At 42.3% G+C, this 20,436-nt stretch overlaps 1 protein-coding gene across 1 annotated transcript in view; it reads left to right on the top strand.

Moving 5' to 3' along the window:
* BICC1 (BicC family RNA binding protein 1) overlaps window positions 1-20,436 on the top strand; it is a 127,924-nt gene that overhangs the window by 37,288 nt on the left and 70,200 nt on the right. The window contains 2 exon segments of the mRNA XM_026674223.2: window positions 5,430-5,476; window positions 13,143-13,212. Coding sequence (XP_026530008.2) covers window positions 5,430-5,476; window positions 13,143-13,212 — 117 coding nt within the window.

Below are 20,436 nucleotides of genomic sequence, written 5' to 3'. Positions count from 1 at the left end.
TAGTTTGTTTAAATTACAATCTAAAGGATGTTCAGTAGTGCTTTGGTCATGTTTATAGTGGACAAACTCTCGAAGTTCATGGATACCCTAAACGTTAACACCTGTTTCAACTTTCTGCTGTTAGTTTTGGATGGAATATTTGCAGCCCTGGATTGCCTACAAATGAGAAAAATATGAAATGCAACCCGACATGATAACCCACAGGAGTGAAGCTGAAATGCAAATTGCTTGAAATATATATTTGAGTGGAAATAGATACCGTTTTGAACGCACCTGTAATTTATATGGAATGGAATACTTTTCTTTTTTTATATATAAATGGTTTGATAATCTTTATAAATATTGTAAAGGAACAAAGGTTCAGTCTATTGAATTTCCGAAGTTATCCGGAGTCTGTATATTTTCATAATTGAGAAAAAAGCCATCTGCCCATTAGTTAGGTCAGATTTTGCTAACTTGTGAATTCTTTGGGGAGGTTCTGTTCATTACACAGAAATCTTCTCTTCTCATGCAAGCAAACCACTTTAGGGAGGCCAAAGCTTTCCACCAGCCAGTCTGGTGAAGCCAGAAAGATCCTTCAGGTCTGGAGCACCCCAGAGTTCCCCCAAAACCATGTTCTAATGAGGGGAACCTTCAAGAGAATTTATTCATGGTATCTTGGCTGAAGGCTGCACCCAAAATCTAACTAAAAAACATCAGGTTTGGTGGTTTGTTTTGGAAGCTGCTCTAGACAACAAAGAGAACCGACAAGGAGATACTTCCCAGTTTGGTCCTTGGTGAGGATCCACCAACCAAAGTCAAGACCAGTCAAGGCTTGACTGAAATATATCTATGTTTACAGATTAACAGAGTTGGAAGGGACCTTGTAGGTCATCTAGTCCAACCCCCTGCCCAAGCAGGAGACCCTAAATCATTTCTGACAGATGGGAGTCCAGTCTCTTCTTGAAAGCCTCCAGTGATGAAGCTCCCACAGCTTCTGAAGGCAACTTCTGTTCTATTGGTTTATTGTCCTCACTGTCAGAAAATTTCTCCTTATTTCCAGGTTGCTTCTCTCCTTGATCAGTTTCCATCCATTGCTTCTTGTCCTGCCTTCAGGTGCTTTAGAAAATATCTTGACCCCCTCCTCTCTGTGGCAGCCCCTCAGATATTGGAAGACTGCTATCATGTCTCCCCTGGTTCTTCTCTTCACTGGACTAGCCAGGCCCTGTTCCTGTAACCGTTCTTCACATATGTTTTAGTCTCCAGTCCCCTCATCATCCTGGTTGCTCTTCCTTCCAAAACTCTTACCCAGATTTAAAGACATTCTCTGTGAGGACCAGAACAAGTACCAGATGCCTTGGGGCCCCAATGGGAGAGTATCACACTGGTTGGCAATAGCACTTAGACTTATATACCACTTTCTAGTGCTTTCCAACCCTCTCAAAGCAGTTTATAGAGTCAGCCTATTGGCCCCAACAATCTAGGTCCTCATTTTACCCACCTTGGAAGGAGGGAAGCCTGAGTCAACCTTGATCCTTGTGGGATTCGATCTTCCAAATTGCAGTAGGAGTAGCTTGCAGTACTGCAGTATACTCTAACTACTGCTCCACCAAGGCTCCTAAGAGACAACCCCTCTCCCCCATTGGACTCCCTCCTTCCCCATCTTGTAACTATGATTTTACTTTGATTGTACTTCCATTTCATTGTGTTAAGAATATTTATCTTAATTTTTTAAATATTTTTATGCTGTAAGCCAGTGATCCCCAACCTTTTGTATGCCGCGGCCCGGTACCGGCATCAGCTGGGCGCCGCGGCCCGGTACCGGCATCAACTGGGCGCCGCCATCTTTTTTTGATGAAAAAGTGCTTCCGGTGACCTCACCGGAAGCACTTTTTCATTAAAAAGATGAGCGCATCAGCCTCCGGTGAGCTTTTTCGGGTAGAAATGGCTTTCTACCCGAAAAGCTCACGAGCGCAGCGCCGCATCTTTTTGATAAAAAGTGCTTCCGGTGAGCTTTCTACCTGGAAAAGCTCACCGGAAGCACTTTTTATCAAAAAAAGATGGCGGCGCCCAGCAACCAGCGGCCCGGTAAGACTTGTTCCGCGGACCGCTACCGGTCCGCGGACCAGTGGTTGGGGACCCCTGCTGTAAGCCACCCAGAGTTGCTTCAGATGGGAGGCAAATACATTTAATAAATAAAATAAATAATAATAATAATGAGTGAAACACTTTTCCTCCATCCTCTGCCAATCCAATTCTGGCTGATTTCATGAACCAAGATGGCCAGAGTTGAAGGATGTTTTGGTTACAAATGGCTGCAGGCGAAGATTAATCCCACCATATGATCTTCTGTTTATAGAATCAACAACCTTTATTTCTGCTTCTCTTGTTTATTTATTTTTTAATTGGGAAACCTAACACCTCTATAGTATTTTGAAGGTTCTTCACACAGAACAACAAGAGTTGGGAGGGACCTTGGAGGTCCTTTAGTCCAACCTCCTGCTCACGCAGAGACCCTGTAAAACTTCAGACAAACGGTTGTCCAATCTCTTCTTAAAAACTTCCAATGTTGGAGCACCCACTATCATAGATACTTTAAACCATCTTTAAAATTCAGCTGCCACCCACAACTTCTGGAGGCAAGTTGTTCTCCTGGTTAATTGTTCTAACTGTCAGGAAATTTCTCCTTAGTTCTAAGTTGCTTCTCTCCTTGATTAGTTTCCACCCATTGCTTCTTGTCCTGACTTTAAGGTGCTTTGGAAAATAAGTTGACCCCTTCTTCTTTGTGAAGCCTGCTATCATGTGACACCTAATGATTTGAATTTTGTTCCCAAGTTGCTAGCTGAGACTTCATTTGACACTCTTAAATGCGGTCAACTCAACTATCCTTAGATAAATGAAGAATTTAGTTACAGGTTAATAGGTCCTGAACTTTGGACATTTTGGTGTCAGTCCCCTATATCTATGTTATTGTGGTTATTGATTCCATGCTGGTTTCCTTTTAAAGAAACTAGTTTTCCAATTATCCCTTTGTGGAATCCAGGAGTGTATTTTGGAAGACAAGAATACCTTTTGAGGTTAGAAGACGCCCAGCTTCTCTGCCAGTATCATTGCCCAGAAAACCCCAATATTTATCCAGCACTCTTCGGGTTTAGTAACTTTTCCCTTAGCGGGGTTTAAAAACTGAAATTGCTATTTGCTTATGAGAGGTTTTTTTAATTTTTTTTTTGGTTTTTCAGTTTTAAGATGTGCAGTACAGCACCTCTCCAATTTTGGGGCTCTTTTGCAAAACGGTTACTCTCCCTTTGTGTGGGTATCTCAGTTGTGTGTTTGTGCATGCACGCACACATTCACAGAATGGTTGCTTTAAGAGACAAAGATTTGTCCCCCCCCCCCGTGTTCCCTGCTCTTTCTATCCTTTCTGCCCCTTCGTATTTCTTCACCTCCCCCTTTTTCTGAGCAAACAGAAAAGTAACTTCACCTGCCTCCAAACCCCACTGCACTGCAGCCATCCATTTCTCCAAGAGACATTACGGGACTCGGAGGATTTCTTGGGAAGAAGGATGACCAGGGAGGTAGACAATGTGCTATGCCACAGATCAGTTCTCCCTCTACTTAAAAATAACAACAACAGTTGATTTTAGATGTCCAGTGGGAGCAAGGAGACCTCTTCAGAGATGGTATTCAGCCAGTTCTGACAGGTTCTGGAAAACCGATTAGCAGAAATTTTGAGTACTTCAGAGAACCGGCAAATCCCACCTCTGACTGGCTCTGACCCCATCTCTTCTCTGCCTTCCGAGTCCCAGCTGATTGGCTGGGTCTTTTTTGGTTGCCCTGCACAGGAGAACAGAGCTGGAAAGCAGGTGAGTGGGATGGGGAGGGAATGGAGATTTTGCAGTATATCCTTCCCCTACCATGACCACCAAGCCACACCACACACCCCAAGCCATGCCCACAGAACCAGTAGTAAAAAAAATTGAATAACACCACTGGACCTCTTGGTCCTGTGGGAATGTGCAAGGCCACCAGGCTACCTCAAAACAGCATTTTGTATATTGTTTTTTTTTTTTTCTTTCAGGCTGGCAAAAACTGATTTTCCCACCCTGAAAGAAATCAGAGCCTCTTAACCTCTTAATAGTTGAAGTACCAGGGGGTGAAAATCACAACAACGTCTTTTTTCAGACAACCCAGTGCGGTTGTGTTTAGTTTTAATTTCACTTTCAAGCCAAGGTGATGGAAGGCCGCCTTTTGGAAATGTTCTCTTTGTGGAAGTATAAAGTTATGCAAGCGATCTGTAACGGGATACTCCTGAATATGCAGACAGTTTATTCTCAGAAGGAAATTCAAAGACCTCAGTGATGAAAGTCAAAGGAAAACATTAGATCGTATCAGGTCTCGAAGTCAGGTTCCAGGGAACAAATCAGAACTCTCTCTGGGTCTAAGATGGTTCTCTGAACAGTGAAGGATACTGAAGGATACTGAACAAAAAGTACATGGCTGAGAAAAGAGTCTTGGATATGTTTTTATGCTGTTGGGAGAAAAAAAAGAGAGAGAAATTGGATGTCACAGCATGCAGCTAAGCACTTAAAAGTAGTTCTTTGGATTCATTGTGAAGCTGGAAAGTTTAAAAACAGTGGAAGAAATGCGAGCCGTCCTTCAGAACCAAATAGCCATGTGTCCTTTTAAAATGGCTGGATTTAGTGTAGCAGAGAAGGCAAGGGTCATCTGTTAGGAACGGATGGATGGTTTGGTTGTGCTCAAAACCACTGGGTGCCATTTTGTGGCCTCTTATGGGTCAGCCCTTCTCTGTGGGAGAAGTCAACTTCTGGATGGCTCTTCTTTGACCCTGAGTTAACTGGGGTAGTAGCTTTTAAGTGGATATCTCTTTTGCATCTGGAGGGGAAAAAATCTGCTTCTGTTTACACTTTTCTCTTATTATCATCTAGGATTCATGTATTGTTTTTACGATGTGGCTTATAATGCATTTTATACTTGTAAACCGCTTTGGGATCCTTTCCACTGGAAGCAGTGTAAGCATGTATGAATCCCCTCCAAAGCCTGAAAAATGGATAGTGAGAGAAATCCGGGACTGATCCAGTGAAATCCAGTGAAATTGAGATCCAGTGATCCAGCTGGTTGCTCTTTATTTCATTTCTTTTCCTCAGAAAATGAGATGTGTTCTCATTTTGGGGAAAGGGGTACTCTAAATCTGAGTTATTGTCAAATTGACCAAACTTTTACATGAAAAAGTTTCCATACTAGGCTGTTTCACAAACTTTCAATATTCAGTTCAACTGTGCATTTCAGCATCAACATTATTTTTGTTGGCAGAACAGTCTGCTTTGGGAAGTTCCCCACAGAGATGTCCACGATTGCCCTAGATTGGTTAGTAAACAAGGACAAAGATGTTGCGGTAGATCTGATTAATTGTGTGCCATTTTTATTTTCAGCTGCTGCTGAAGGAAAGGGGAAAAGTGGAGAAGACTTTTTCCAGAAGGTAAGAGCTGTTGCGTATTATGGATATGCCTGCAACAACTAACAAAAATTATTCTTGGATTGAGTCCTGAACACAATGGACAGGTTCTTGTTTTTGTTAAATCCTTGGAGAACCTAGAGTAAATGGGACACATACATGACCAGCCCTTCCCATTGAGCAATAACAGAAAGCCATTGGATGGGTTATGCCTGATCTAAAATCCACGAGCCCAGCTTTCTCCTACCTTTGCATAGAGGACAGTAACTTCTCTTCATCTTCTCTGGGATAACTTGCTAAGCTTTGTACTGAGAAATGTATGTTCAGCTCCACAATATGGATTCAGATTGTTAGACCCAGCCCCCAATATACTAGGTCTCTCCATAATGGCGACTAATGACTTTGGAATGTTCTTCTGTTTAGAAAAACAATATTATGTTTCCATTATGGTTAGCTGGGTTCCTAATATATAGGAATGTGGTCCTTGTGGTTTAGGTTGGTCTGACTTTCTTTTGTGGATGCTTCTGAATTAAGGGTTGGGAGGGGGCTTGGTAGAAGGTTTTTGGGGGAAAAAATCCCTAAAATAATTGGCTTCTGCTTGAATTGAAGACATTTAGTGTTCAGAGACAAAGGTTCTTGCTTTTTGTGTTCCTTCTATGCCCTGCTATTTAAGGATGGAAGGAAAAATAATTGCAGAGATGCAGGACTTGTGGTTGGTTGACACAGTTAGGCTGAGGCATTTGTCATCTCTGTGTGAATTGTTAAATTTGCAGAAGTTTGCATTTTTTGGTAGCCTGTAAAGTATTGTGGCTGAAAGAGAAACTTTCAGAAAAGCTCTTTGGAGTAACTGCTCACAACTTACTCCTTTCTTTCTTTCTGTTGTTTTCTTCAATCTCTTAAAACGTTTTCTTGTGTAAAATAAAAAGGCGTGATTTCTGGGATAAAGGGGAAAAAAACCCCTCCCAAACCCACTCGGTTCTGAACTGGAATGCAATAGTCGGAATGATGATACTGTGGCTTTGAGCAACTGTCACCCTAACTTAACTCAACCATTTTTCTAAAGTGGTAATTTTTCTCACAAGGATCACATGCTTGGCTGGAAGTCGAGTGTCGAAATGGTGAGTGGGAGGGAGTTTGGGAATATTGTGCAATAAGAAACTAAAATGGCTACATCTTGTTTGGAAGACAAGAAGCTGAGAAATTTCATACATTTGCAGATGTTGCTAAGGAGGGTTGGGTGAATCAGCCAAGATCTTATTGGAAAGTGTGATTAAATTTGAATTGTCAGTTAATTAGGGAAAACAAACCCCTTGTCAGCAGTTTAATTCTTCAACTCAATCTGGATGCAGAGTAAACTCTTGCTTGAAGAGCAGGTGGCAGATGTGACCGGGAAGGCCTTTACACAAATCCATTTTGTGCAACAATCACACTCATTTCTAGATTGTGCCTTGATCACCTTCTCTTTGGATTGTCACAATGAGCTCTACCTGGGGCTCCGCTTGAAGATCTTTCAGAAGATGCAAACGTTTCAGATAACAGATAATCAGGGTTGGAGGGTACCTTGTAGGTCATCTAGTCCAACCCCCTGCCCAAGCAGGAGACCCTATACCATTTCTGACAGATGGGAGTCCAGTCTCTTCTTGAAAGTCTCAAGTGATGGTGCTCCCACAACTTCTGAAGGGAAACCGTCCCACTGATTAATAGTTCTAACTGTCAGGAAATTTCTCCTGAGTTCTAGGTTGCTTCTCTCCTTGATTAGTCTCCATCCATTGCTTCTGGTTCCACCTTCAAGTGACTTGGAGAATATCTTGACCCCCTCTTCTTTGTGGCAGCCCTTCAAATATTGGAACACTACTATGATATCTCCCCCTAGCCCTTCTTTTCATTAAAAGGTATGGATGCCCCATGGTACACCCAAGTAGCACAATTTTTTGTGAGTCTTACTACCTCCTAATAGGTTTCCAGTACTAATTCAAGGTACTGAATTAGTACTTAAATTAGTACTTTAAAAAACCCTTCCTGGCCTAGATTAGGGCTGGACAATTTTGTCTGTCTCTGATCATTTCAACCTATCCCACAAGTTCTAACAAGAAGGAGATTCCCTCTAGTGTCATCCGGTGGGACCCAGGCATTGTGCTTTCTTTGTTGTGGCATTTGTGTTATGGAACACCAGACCTCCTGAAATGGGATCATCTCGAAAACTGTGTTCTTCCCTGGACATTGGACCAGGGTGCTGGATGATCCCATCAGTAATGGATTTGTGCCTTAATGGCTTGCATTCTCTTATTGTTATTATATTGAATTGTTGCTGTCTCTTTTCTGTTTTTCAATCTTATATAAGCGACTAATTTCCTTTTTTCCTAAGTTTTCATAGTCTGCTATCGACATTACTTGATAGAATAAACTCACAAAGCATCTGATACAATTTAATCAGTGGAACATTTTCAGATGAAGTAACGATTTCCTAATCACTGGCTTTCCTTTTTTTAAAAAAAAAATGCCATGGAGAGATGGTTCTCTAACCGTTTAATCATAGCTTATCCTAAAACATGATACCATTGTAGTTTTTTTTTTTTTGAAAGATGCAGTAACATTAACTTGCAGATTTCTAACAAAAAGGTTGTGTGTGTCTGAGAGAGACTGTCAGCTTGTGGGAAGATGGGATGGGTAAAATCCCTGCCAATTTGAGGGGCTGCCACAGAGAGGGAGGGGGTCAAGCTATATTCCAAAACACCTGAAGGCCAGACAAAGAATAATGGATGAAAACTGGGGAAGGAGAGATTCAACGTGGAAATAAGGAGAAACTTTCTGACAGTGAGAACCATCAACCCATGGAACAGAAGTTGCCTTCAGAAGTTATGGGAGCTTCATCACTGGACATTTTTTCAAGAAGAGACTGGACTGCCATCGGTCAGAAATGGTGTAGGGCCTCCTGCTTGGGCGGGGAGGGGCTGGACTAGATGATGTACAAGGTCCCTTCCAATTCTGTTAATTTGTGCCTGTATCTGTAATTTGCTCTTGACTCCTAGTGAGTTTTTGAACCCTTGTACTTTTCTTGGCAGTGGCCGATAACTAGCATGCCATTGCCTTCTTCCAGTAATATTTTTGGGGGATTTGTAGTCTAGTCTGTTTCCCTGGCTTCCCATCTAAGAACTGGCCATGCCACTTAGCTTCTAAATCCAGACACGGAGAGTTACCGCCTGCTGAGACAGCTCTTGATAGCATCAGCAGATCTCAGTGCTGAGTGTTGGTCAAGAGACAACTTGGCTGCCTTGCCTGTGTTCCATCCATTTACCAACCTGCTGTTATCATTTCTACCTGCCATCTATCTATCAAGTATGAAAATAGCAAAGATTTTTCTATCCAAAGTCTCGCCTTTGGTATTCTTTTTTCCACTTCTCTCTCTCTTTAAAATGAGATTCCCTCCCCTCCATCTGTAGAACCCATCATAATTCCTGGTTGTGTCCTGAAAAGCTCCCAGTTTCTGGAGGTAATCTGTAACTCCAGCAAGAACATCAGAAAAACCAAGGATAGAACTGTGTATATCCTGGGGGATTACTATATACGCATTTGTTAAAATTTGGGGAGGAGTTCCCAAACAATACATGGGACAAAAATCTTGATTGTTTCCTTTTCTCATTTGGAAACTGAGTGGGTTAGAATAGCAGAAGCGTGCTGCTTGGAACCCATTCACACTAGCCTGAATCACTAGCTTTTCAACACTGCAGGGGTGCCAGAGTAAGTCTTACAGAACATGCTGAGTAATGCGATACACACCCACTACTAAGCTGCTTAGGATAATGATTTTTCTAGATCGCTCTCTGGGAAGCAAGCAAGCGGTTCCTAAGTTCTGTTCATTAGCCTTTCCATAGTTAACTTAAAGGTTAATCTTGTGTTCACGTACTAAACCTGTTCTTGTGCCAGATTTAGTCTGCATAAAATTGTGAATGTGATACTCTTTTGGGGGATCAGGATACCACCACGTTGTCCATTCCAATCCTGTCGAGAAGGAATGCATCAACACTGGTCTACTTTTGACTTTTAACCATAAGTAGCCTCAAGCTTCTACCTTGACCCTACCTACACCTGGACCACTTTTCTAATATTCAAGATTCTTTTTTTGATTTTGCAAAGGGGTTCAAATTTCCAAACTTGCTCGTTCACAGTTCTGTCAAGCAGAGATGATTGTTCCTTTTGAGACAGTCCCAAATATGGAATTTGGGAGACACATAATAGTTCCATCTTCTGAAGATACATAGATAGCTGTTGTTCAGTTGCTAAGTTGTGTTTGACTCTTCATGACCCCATGGACCACAGGATGCTAGATCCCCTGTTCTCTGCTGTCTCCCGGAGTTTTCCCAAATTCATGTTCATCACGTCGATGACACTGTCTAACCATCTCATCCTCTGCCATCCCTTCTCCTTGTATCTTCAGTCTTGCCCAACATCAGGGTCTTCTCCAAGGAGACCTCTCTTCTCATTTGGTGGCCAAAGAATTTGAGCTTCTGCTTCAGTCTCTGTCCTTCCAAGGGATAGCCAAGTTTTATTTCCTTTAGGATTGACTGATTGGATAACACAATGTGAAAGCATCAATTCTTCGATGCTCAGCCTTCCTTATGGCCCAACTCTCACAGCCATACATTACTATTGGTTTCAGGAACTGGCTAGTCTAGTGAAGAGAAGGACCAGGGGTGACATGATAGCAGTCTTCTAATATTTGAGGGGTTGCCACAAAGAGGAAGGGGGTCAAGCTGTTTTCCAAAGCACCTGTAGGCCAGAAAAGGAATAATGGATGGAAACTGAACAAGGAAAGATTTAAACTGGAAATACGGAGAAATTATCTGACAGTGAGAACAATCAACAAATGGAACAGAAGTTACCTTCAGTAGCTGTGAGAGCTTCACCATTGGAAGAGCTTTCAAGAAGAGATTGGATTGCCATTTGTCAAAAATGGTATAGGGTCTCCCACTTGGCCAGGGAGTTGGACTAGATGACCTACAAGGTCTTTTCCAACTCTGATTATCTGTTATCTATTATCTATTGGGAAAACCATAACTTTGACTGTACGGGCCATTGTCTCTGCTGTCAACTCATAGAATATTTCTATGGTCTTTTTAGAGTTGCCAGCAGAAAGGGAGAGGGGAGCAGTGCAACAGCTTACAAAACCAAAGGTGCATTCCACAAATGTTTTCAAAGATAGTAACTAGGTGACCGAAGTTTCTGCCCCGCAAAATTCTAACTGGAGAGCATGATTTGATGGCTCTTGGCTATGGAGGTGTCCCATTGGAGAATATGAATTATGATACACCCAGGGGGTGGAGGGAAAACCAGTGTCAAGGGTGACAATGAATGATGTGTCTCAGAGTTGGCTACACCCAGGCAGTGCCAACATGTTACCTCCCAATAAATCCTTCTGAAGTTTTGGAAGTATAGCTCGAGACTCATGATTTAAATGGGGGTAACTGCTGGAATCCTGACTTCTGCTTTTTAATACTTTGCCTAGGTTTGCCATAACTTTCCCCCCCCTCCCCAACAAATAGGTCGGTCCAACTGATTTAGCATTCAGACTTCATATTGCTACAGTTCTTATTTCACATCTGTGTTTGGGGCTCTTTAGGAATAGATGTATGTCATGATAGAACTGCCTTGTTTGGAAGTTGCCTCTCAGCTGCAATTTATTACCTTGTGGCTGCTGAAACCCATTCAAAGCAAAGAGCATTGAGCCCTGGCTGACATTTCTCACTTTTTCCACATGGCACCATCCTCTGGAAATAGCGGCTTTCAGGAACTTTATTGATACAGGCAATAGAAAGAAGTATAAATATATTTTGGTGTGTGTATTTGTCTTTCAGATTTTTCCTGTAAGACATCGGCAAAGGATACCGTTTCTTTCATCGTAATTATAGCCAGGATTTCTTGAAACAGCAGTATTTGAAACTAGATTGTGCATTCTGACTTCAGTTCAGAGAATGGAGGATTATTTTCTTACCTAAAATAGGAGTGGATGCACTCACGTTGTTTACTGTTTCAGAGGTGTTTTACAAGAAAGTAAACATAGGGTGTTATGAATGCAGAATGCTAAAGCAAGGGTCTCCAACCTTGGCCACTTTAAGCCTGGTGAACTTCAACTCCCAGAATTCCCCAGCCAGCAAAGCATTCTGATCCAGGCCTCGTCCAAATTAAGGAAACACAAACTTGTGTGTAAAATCAAATCTATTTTAATGCAACGTTGGGAATTTCATGCATTCCCAGCCAAAACTCATTAGACACAATTCTCTAAGATAAGCTCATGCCTTTCAGGGTTGTAGAAGGCTGCCAAGAAACAGAAGTCCCATTACTTAGAAGTTCTAGGAATCAGAATCTAATGAACTTCTTTGCTTCCTGCAAAGAGCACGTCACCGAGGGCTGACTTTTATCCCTAATGGGAGGGGCAATCACCTTCTAGCCTTACTCCCGAATCACCCCTTCTGCTTCAGCTGCTCTCGCCTTCTAGAAGCTCTGTGCACATGCGCACTGGAAACAGGCTCCCCGGAGTCCTCTGCCTCTCTGCTGCCAGATTCCAAAGGCTCTGAAGGCAGCACCCCACTCCCAGATGGTCCTGGCTCCATCCCTGCATCAGATGCAAGACCCTCGTCCAATCCTCACCAGACTCCCTCCCTTTCATCCTCACTGTCCGATACCTTGCCGTCCGCGCCGGCTGCCGGTGAGCCACAGCACAAAGCTGGGGAAATTCTGGGAGAATTCTGGGAGTTGAAGTCCGCCAGACTTAAAATGACCAAGATTGGAGACCCCTGTGCTAAAGTATAATGCAGTGATTAACTAGAAAGGAGGTAGATCCAGGATAGCGATTCATGCAGAGATTCAACGAGACATGCTTAAAGAATCATTCTATGCTGCATTTCTTACGTTGAAGTATTCAGATTAGTAATTTGAATATTCTTGAGGTTTGGGATTCTCTATGCTTTTCATGTTTTAATCTTATGGTGACAGTGGGAGCAGGGAGGGTACAGATAGTCCTTAATTTAGTGACCAACTGCATGAAGACAAAAACCTTGTTGGGTTGTATTTGTCAGTTGTTCATCTGCCCACCTATCAAGATCAGGGCCTTGTCCCAATATTTGAGAGGCTGCCATAAGGAAGAAGGGACATCTATTCTCCAAAGTGCCCAAAGGCAGGACAAGAAACACTGGATGGAAACTAATCAAGGAGAGAAGCATCTAGAACTAAGGAGACATTTCCTGACAGCGAGAAGAATTATCCAGTGGAAGGTCTTGCCTTCAGAAGTTATGGGCGCTTCATCACTGGAGGCTTTTAAGAAGAGAAGACAACCATTCTCCAGGGGCAAAATAAGCCTGCCCAGTTACTGATTAATTTTGAGTAACTTTAAGAAAATGCTGGCAAAAAAAATAGGGCATGCAAATTCAGGAAAGTATGGAAGGCTAATAGGGAACAGTCAGCTAAAAGCTAAGTTTTTAAATGTATTGATATTGTGTTTCATTTAAAATGCTAGAATCCATCAGGTTCATTCCCACTGGAGTTAAATCAGACTTGTCTTCTGAAACCTATTTCTTGGTATTTTAATGCAACTTTGCAGCAGTTCAGAATTGGTACAAATTCTCCTTTTTTCTTGTCTGATAGAAAACAGCAGATGTGTTTTAAATTTAAGCCAACGTTTCTTGTCCTTTGACAGATTATGGAGGAAACGAACACCCAGATTGCTTGGCCCTCTAAACTGAAGATTGGTGCAAAATCCAAGAAAGGTAAGCGTTGCTTTTTTTGTTGTGATTTGAAGAAACCCTCATGAATGCAGCTGAATCTTGGGCTCCAAATTGATCTGATAGTAACTCTTGAAAACTTATGCTATATTCATGTACCTTCACCTGTTTCAAGATGTAAACTTCAATCTCAGAGGCTTTGTGCAAACTCAGATACTGTTTCTTCATGGATTGTGGGTATATGGGAAAATGTGTACTGCGGTTGTGCATCAATTCATAAAAATGGCTCAGTGTTTCCATCCCCGAGGGAGTAAATTGATCTCTAAATATGGGTAGTCCTCAGCTTACAAATTTGTTTAGTGATCATTCAAAGTTATAATGGCAGTGAAAAAAATGACTTATGACCATTTGTCACACTTACAACCATTTGTTGTGGCCTGCCAGCGGCCAGCGGAGCTGGCAGCAGACTCAGACAGTGAGGAGGTGGGGGAGGAACATGGGTCAGTCCTGGAAATCTGGGGAAGGCAGTGCTCTGCGTTGGAGGCAGAGATGGGGCCAGGGCTGTCCGACAGTTATCAGCTGCCTTCAGGGTCGGAGATCAGTGGGGCAGAAGAACAGCTGGAGCCTGTTCTCGATGTGTGCATGCACAGAGCTGTCAAGAGAAGGGAACAGTTAAGGAACAAGGATCAACTTGGGAGTAAAGGCACAGGTGGACGGTGAATGGTCCCCTCCCATAGGGAATAAAGAGGAGTGAAAGGGGAGAGGTGTTTGCAGGAGACAGTTAGTTCATTTACTTAGTGTGAAGATTTGTTCGTGACTCTCAGAGACTCCCTGCTGAGTATTTCCTTGGACAGCGTTGCACTTGGAAGCTATCGGCCTGGCAACTCTCCAAGCCTGATAAGGTCTGTGGTTGCAATTCACCCTTGAAAGAGTGTTTGCTGGGACTTTGCTGAATGTGAATGATAGGAATTCACATTAGTCAAATAAAAAGTGGTTTTGTTGGGAAGAGGAGTCTGCTTTGTGATTTTGTGAAGCCTGGGTCAGAACACCATTGTAGCATCCCTGTGTCTCACTTAGCAACAGATGTTTTGGGCTGAGTTGCAGTCTTAAGTTGAGAACTACAATGTATACTGAAAAGCTGTTAATATTATCAGTATGTACTGATTCTTAGTTAGATGTCAAAAAACAAAATGTCCTCATGTCACCTTCGGCGTTCAGTCGATGGAGGACACCAAGCTTCCTGGAGAAGGAGCAAGTTGGCTTTGAGGTCCATTGAAACAGCTTCTTCCTGAATCAGAGTTACATGAGGAATACACTTCCAGCTGTGTTCAGACCATGTTTCCAAGGGCAGGGTCAGGGGAGGAACTCCACATCTGGGTTTCTAGTTATTTAGCAGCAGGGTGGTACAGGTGTCATAGGTGGTTCTGAATATTGAAAAATGAAGATTATCCCTTTGGTTTGCAATCTCTTGAGCTGCATTACACTTGCAGAAGAGACCATGTTCTCTCTTAGAGACTTTTTTCTCTCCCTAAAGCTAAATCAGAGGGGGTATTCAGCAGGTTCTGACCAGTTCTGGAGAACCAGTAGTGGAAAATTTTGAGTAGTTCGGAGAACCGGTAAATCCCACCTCTGACTGGCCCCACCCCCATCTCTTCTCTGCCTCCCATTGAGTCCCAGCTGATCGGCTGGGTCTTCTTTGGTTGCCCTGCACAGGAGAACAGAGCTAGAAAGCAGGTTAGTGGGGTGGGGAGGGAATGGAGATTTTGCAGTATCCTTCCCCCAGGAGTGGATTGGGAATGGAGATTTTAGAATATCCTTCCCCTGCCATGCCCACCAAGTCACACCCACCAAGCCATGGCCCACATAATTTTTGAATCCCATCACTGGTTAAATGTTTGTTTGTCTAAAAGGGAAAGGTTTCCCCTGTCACGTTGTGTCAAGCAATTGATTTTTCTTTGGGGCTTGGGCTTGAATAAAAACAGCTGCTTTCTTTTTTTACTTTAAATCTGACTAAAGTATCAATATTGGAAATAAACAAGTGTGGAGTTCTTTTTTAAAAAAATGTGGGCAAGGTGAACTTGGGCAGGAATTTTAAATAATCAAAACGCTCCCCACAAGAGTTGCTTGCTTTTTAAATAATGCAAAAGTGACGCGAGATTAAAAATCAAATAGTTGGATCGATATCGGTACTTAGATGAAGGGAGTGGGCAATGGCAAAACACTTGTGAAAAACCTTGCCCAGAAAACTGCAAGGCACTCTGTCCAGGCAGACACGATTGAACAGAAGGAATCCATAAATGAATATGTTTCAAGTTTTTTAGACATAATTATTTCTATCAAACGTTCAATGTACCAGAAATTCAGATTAGCTGAACGTAGAATTGGAGCACTAAAACAAGTGTGAAAGACATTATGATAAAAATCAATGCAGAACAGATGGAATTTTTTTTTTAAAAAAAAAAAGATCTACCACGTCAGCAGAACTCTGTGTGTGTGTGTGTGTGTGTGTGTGTGTGTGTCCTAAGTCAGGAGGCTTTATTAAGTCCATTTTCTTCAACATGTTCTTCAAACATCAGCAAGATGGTCCTTTGAAGGAGATACAGGATGAAAGGCCAGCTCCACGTGAAATGATCTGGATATTGGCATCTCTAAGGGCTGGAATTGTCTGCTGTGTTGGCAGTAGGATTTGGAACAGTCCCACATAGGGCTGTGTTAAAAGAAAAGCTCGTTCTGCTGTTACTTTGATTCATTTTTGGTGAGAAAGAGCTACTTGCAAACATTTTACGCTTGGAATGTAAAGGCTCAATTTGGTTTTGAAATTATTGGTGCGGATTTTCCATACCATAAGCGCATGGTTAACTGAAGCGTACAAAATATTAGAAAGGAATCATCGTAAAGATTTTGACTTATGAGGTGTTTTCATGTGATCATCATTAAACAGTGTTTGGATTTATGCATATTGGATGGAAAAAAACTGAAAAGAGCTTTAATAGATAATCAGAGTTGGAAGGGACCTTGTAGGTCATCTAGTCCACCCCCCCGCCCAAGCGGGAGACCTTATACCATTTCTGACAAATGGCAGTCCAATCTCTTCTTGAAGGTCTCAACTGATGGTGCTCCCACAACTTCCGAGGGCAACTTCTGTTCCATTGGTTGATTGTTCTCACTGTCAGAAAGTTTCTCCTTATTTCCAGGTTAAATCTCTCCTTGTTCAGTTTCCATCCATTGTTCCTTGTCTGGCCTTCAGGTGCTTTAGAGAATAGCTTGACCCCTTCCTCCTCCCTGTGGCAGCCCCTCAAATATTGGAAGACGGCTATCATGTCTCCCCTGGTCCTTCTCTTTATTAGACTAGCCAAGCCCAGTTCCTGTAACCGTTCTTCATATGTTTTAGTCTCCAGTCCCCTAATCATCCTGGTTGCTCTTCTCTGTACTTTTTCTAGAGTCTCAACATCTTTTTTATAGTGTGGTGACCAAAACTGGATGCAGTACTCTAGGTGTGGTCTTACTAAGGCTTTACAGAATGGTATTAGTACCTCACTTGATCTCGATTGTATCCCTGTTAATACAACTTAGGATTGCATTGGCTTTTTTGGCTGCTGCTGCACACTGCTGGCTCCTATTTAGCTGGTTGTCCACTAAGACTCCAACATCCCTTTCACAGTTACTGCTATTGAGCCTGGTTTCACTTAGTCTATATGCGTCCTTAGGGTTTTTCTTGCCTAAGTGTAGGACTTTACTTTTCTTTACATTGAATTTCATTTTGTTAGATAGGGCCCAGTGTTTTAGTCTGTCAAGATCCATTTATCCAGCTCTTTGTGAGATAATAAAGGCAGACATCTCCTTGAACTCAATTGGTTGCTTTATTTTCTTGTTGCCAAGATTTTACACCAGGGGGGTGGTTACCCCAACACGTAGGTCCTTCTGTTTTTATCCCTTGCATTGATTTTAAGCTTTTTATCCCTTCCCTGCTTTTGGCATCAACAACCAACACAATAAACCACCTTTGGATAATGCCTGAAGAAATGATGCTTTTGAAAATCACGGTATTGTGTTGTTGTGACTAAAATGTCAGCATTTTAACATCTTGTACAGGTTAGGGTTGCGACCTGTTCAAAGTTAGGATGGCACTTTAAAAAGTGACTTAACAACCACCTCGGTGTCTGCATGGCTGTGTGATCAAAATTTGGGCGCTTGGCAGCATCCTGCGGTTTTTCAGAAGATCATTCTTGATTTTTCAATGTCAAAAGCTTTGTCCACCGAGAAGATTAGTTTCAAGAAGCCCACTCTTGGAATATTGCATCCAATTTTTGTTGCCATAATATAAAAAAAGATGTTGAGATTCTGGAAAGAGTGCAGAGAAGAGCAACAAAGAGGATTAGGAGGATGGGAGGCTAAAGCACATGAAGAACAGTTGCAGGGACTGGGTATCGCCAGTCTAGAGAAAAGACGGACTAGGGGAGGCATGAGAGCTGTGTTCCAACATCTGAGGGGCTCCTACAAAGATGGAGGGGGGGTCAAGACTATTTTTCAAAGCACCAGAAGGCAGGAAAAGAAGCAATGGATGCATCTAGCTAAGGAGAGAACCAAGGAAAAATTTGAACTAAGGAGAAATGTCTTGACAGTTAGAACAATTAACTAGTGGAACAATTTAAATCACCACCATGAGCAACACATCATCATAGTCACAGTCACAACCATTATTGCAGTAATAATATCAATAAAGTAACTAGCAACAACGATAAAAAGGAAATCAGTGGAAAGGCAGGAAAAAAAACGGAGAAAAATTGGAATAACTTACTGTAGCTGAAGATCAAAAAAATCTCACTGTAAAAAAACAAAAATAAAAATAGCCCAGATTAGAAAAACGGGAGGTGTAAAAAGGTCAAAGTCAATAATGATTTTTTTTGTTTTTCTCTTTCTGTCCTTTCCCCCCCTTTCAAACTCTCATTCCAGCCACGGTTATGGCAAAACCTGGCAGAGGAGAGTTCCTGGCAGAAGTTGTAGGTGCCCCAACACTGTAGGTTTTCGAGAAGAGATTGGGTGGCCATTTGTCTTAAATGCTATTAAGTTTCCTGCTGATCAGGGGGTTGGACTAGAAGACCTCCAAGGTCCCTTCCCACTCTGTTATTCTGTTATTCTACAGTTCAGTGAAATGATACCATCTTAAAAAAAAATTGCAGATTGAACACAATTTGAAATAATTTTAAAGGAAATAGGCTAGATGGATTTAAGACTTTGCTTTCAAAGTTACTGGCTTCTCCCATTAAAGTGGCATGAGATCACAGACCCGCATGTAAAAGTGTGGAAAATCAGGATATTGTTCCCGGTACAGTGGTAATTTTTGGAATATATGTGAAACTCGAAGACGTAGAATGCGTCACATTATTATAAAAACCACTTGAAAGAATTAGCACATTTGGATGGAACGCAGAAGTTCAGCAGTCCAAACTACATGTCGGTAAAGAAGTCATCTCCAGCTGTTGTTCCTCGGTCCAATTTTCACTCTTAGTCAGATATTGTCACATAACAATTTCTTTAATACCAGACCAAGTGGCCGGCTTCAGAAAAGTTTCTTTCTTCTCTCCTATCTCTGCATTTGTTTTTCATGTCCTTGGATACTCAGATATCTAAGAAAATGAGTTCCATTCCTGATGTTTGTGCTCTTGGTTCAGTTTGTTTCAGCATTAAAAGACCATCATGTGGGAAACTTAAAGGCAGTTTAAAGCTCCCTGATTTGACAGAATAACAGAGTTGGAAGGGACCTTGGAGGTCATCTAGTCCAGTGGTCATCAACCAGTGGGCCACGGCCCACTGGTTATCCATGAGAAACTCTTGGTGGTCCACAGAGAAATGTCACCCCTAGAGCACCCCACCAAAGCAATTAATCCAGACTGCGCAGGAATACAAGGCTGTGCTGCCCACATGGCCCGCGGGAATCCTCCCCGCCCACTCACTCCTTAACTGGCAATCTTGCCTGCTAAGTTGCTATTTTTCCTTTTTCTGACCATCAGCTGTTCTGCTGTGCCAGGAGATTTAGATTAGCTAGAAAGCAGGAAATGGTTGGATTTCTTGCTTTCTAGCTAATCTTTAGATCTTTGGTTCTGTTTAAACCTTCCTTAGGACTGAAGCAGTGCAGACTCAGGTAGCCGAAGGCAGAAACACAGATCTCTAAGTGAATCTGTGATTCTGTGAGCAACTCAATTCTCCCTGCCTGCTGTGCCTGGTTTTGGGTAAAAGTTGCTCTTTTTTAATAAAAAAAAATCATTATTTATATAAATATGTATAATATTTCCACACCCACAAATTAAGCCATGCCCACTTAATTGGTTGTTTAAAAATTTGAATCCTACCCCTGCCTCTGTGCGTTTTTGAGTGGGGGGGAGAGAGAGGGAGAGAGAGAGGTTAGATGAGATCTCTCTCTCTCTCTCTCTCTTCCACCAATGTCAGAAAGCCACCGCCAGTCAAAATTCATATTAGTGGTCCCCAGAATTTAAAATTATGAGTTTGGTGGTCCCTGAGGTCCAAAAGGTTGGCGACCCCTGTCCTAGGCCAACCCCCTCCCCACGCAAGAAACCCTATACCATTCCAGACAAGTGGCTGTCCAGTCTCTTCTTAAAAGATGCTTCAGTGACGGAGCATCCACACCTTGTTGAGGCAAGGCGTCCCACTGATTAACTGTTCTTAACTATCAGGAAGTTTCCCCTTAGCTTTAGATGGGTTCTCTCTTTGATTAGTCTCCATCCATTGCTTCTTGTCTTCAGGTGCTTTGGAAAATAGCATTACCACTTAGACTTATATACTGCTTCACAGGGCTTTGCAGCCACCTCTAAGCATTTTACAGAGTCAGTTTATTGCCCCCAACAATCTGAGTCCTCACTCTACCGAACTCGGAAAGATGGAAGGCTGAGTCAACCTTGAGCCAGGCAGGATCGAACTCCTGGACGGAGCAGTGAGTTAGCCTGCAGTACTGCATCCTAACCACTGTGCCACCATGGCTGGACCGTCTCTTTTTTATGGCAACCCCTCAAATATTGGAGCACTGCTATCATGTCACCCCTAGGTCCATTTCTTATGGGCTGTTCCATCTCTTTGTTCTCCTCCTTTCCTTGTAATAATCCCCCACACACACACACAAAAAAGATGATAAATTTCCAGAGAATTTTTTAAAAAAGAAATCCTCTGTTCTAATTTCCTTAACAGTTTTAGTTTTGGAGAGAAAATATTTTGATTAGGTAAAATCTAAATGTTAAGTATGTTCTCCCCCATCCA

This window comes from Notechis scutatus, chromosome 4, assembly GCF_049901735.1.
Source record: "Notechis scutatus isolate UNSWTSFEM ecotype Mainland chromosome 4, rNotScu1.2, whole genome shotgun sequence".
Lineage (NCBI taxonomy): Eukaryota > Metazoa > Chordata > Lepidosauria > Squamata > Elapidae > Notechis > Notechis scutatus.
This window is presented reverse-complemented; position numbering and strand designations above follow the sequence as displayed.